Source organism: Metopolophium dirhodum, chromosome 1, assembly GCF_019925205.1.
Source record: "Metopolophium dirhodum isolate CAU chromosome 1, ASM1992520v1, whole genome shotgun sequence".
Classification (NCBI taxonomy): Eukaryota; Metazoa; Arthropoda; class Insecta; order Hemiptera; family Aphididae; genus Metopolophium; species Metopolophium dirhodum.
The window spans coordinates 146120785-146121983 of record NC_083560.1 but is presented as its reverse complement, the minus strand read 5'-3'; the positions used below and the strand labels follow the sequence as shown (position 1 = coordinate 146121983).

Below are 1199 nucleotides of genomic sequence, written 5' to 3'. Positions count from 1 at the left end.
GCAGCATGAAACCAACAAAGCTTAAAGAACATCTGGCTTCGGTACATCCTCAACATGCGTCAGATAGTCTGGAAGTATTTCAAATAAAAAAAGCACGTTTTGAAAAATCCGGTACATTACCCAAACTTGGATTTGTACCTCCGCAAAAACCGTGTCTCGAAGCATCTTAAAAAGTAGCTTACCGCATTGCTAGAAGTAAAAAACCACATACGATTGGCGAGTCACTAATAAAACCATGTGCATTAGAAATGGTAGAATTAGTATGTGGTTTGGAACAACGAAAAAAAATTGAAGCTATACCTTTATCAAATGATACTATTAACTCTAGGATTTCTGATATGTCCACTAACATTTTGGAACAAGTAATTTGGGAATTAGATTCAACCCCTTTCCCATTCAGTATGCAGTTGGACGAAAGTACAGATATCTCTCAATGCAGCCAATTATTAGTTTTTGTACGTTACATATATTCTGGAACTAGTAAAGAAGAATTTTTATTTTGTCAACCACTTTTGAAAACTACAAGGGAAATTGACGTGTTTGAAATGATTACTAATTTTTTTTCTGAACATAAATTAAATTATAAAAAAAAACTCGGTTCGCTGTGCACGGATGGTGCTCCTTAGATGCTTGGTAAATCATCTGGTTTCACAGCGTTGATAAAGAAGGAAATTCCCGATATCATCATCACTCATTGTTTTCTTCATCGGCACGCTTTGGCATCAAAAACTCTACCAACCAATTTAAAAGAAGTTATGACGACTGCTGTCAAAGTTGTAAATTTCATCAGAGCAGAGCCTTACGTCACCGACTTTTCAAAGTGTTATGTCAAGAAATGGGATCTGAACACGAAGTTCTTCTTTATTACACAGAAGTGCGTTGGCTTTCCAGATGACAAGTTATGAAACGTTTGTATGAACTTCCAGAAGAAATTTCTTATTTTTTAATAGAAAGGCAAAGTTCACTCTCAAAATATTTTGATAGTATTGAGTTCGTTCATGGATTGGCCTATTCAACAGACATTTTTAGTCATTTAAACGAAGTAAATATATCGATTCAAGGAAAATCTCTTCTAATCTGTCAAATATCGGGGCCCATTTTACATTAACAAACGCTCCCGTGATGTCTAGGAACACTCCAAATGCATATCTGCAGCTGGTGGCGTCCACTCAGTCATAGACTTGCCTCATGGCCGTTAT

General features: G+C 36.1%; 1 protein-coding gene across 1 annotated transcript; it reads left to right on the top strand.

Moving 5' to 3' along the window:
• Nucleotides 1-248: 248 nt before the first annotated feature.
• LOC132933195 (protein FAM200C-like) lies at nt 249-905 on the top strand. Its single transcript, XM_060999511.1, has 2 exons — nt 249-455; nt 627-905. The coding sequence occupies exons 1-2, from the start codon at nt 249-251 to the stop codon at nt 903-905; spliced, it is 486 nt and encodes a 161-aa protein (XP_060855494.1).
• The last annotated feature ends 294 nt before the right edge of the window (nt 906-1199 follow it).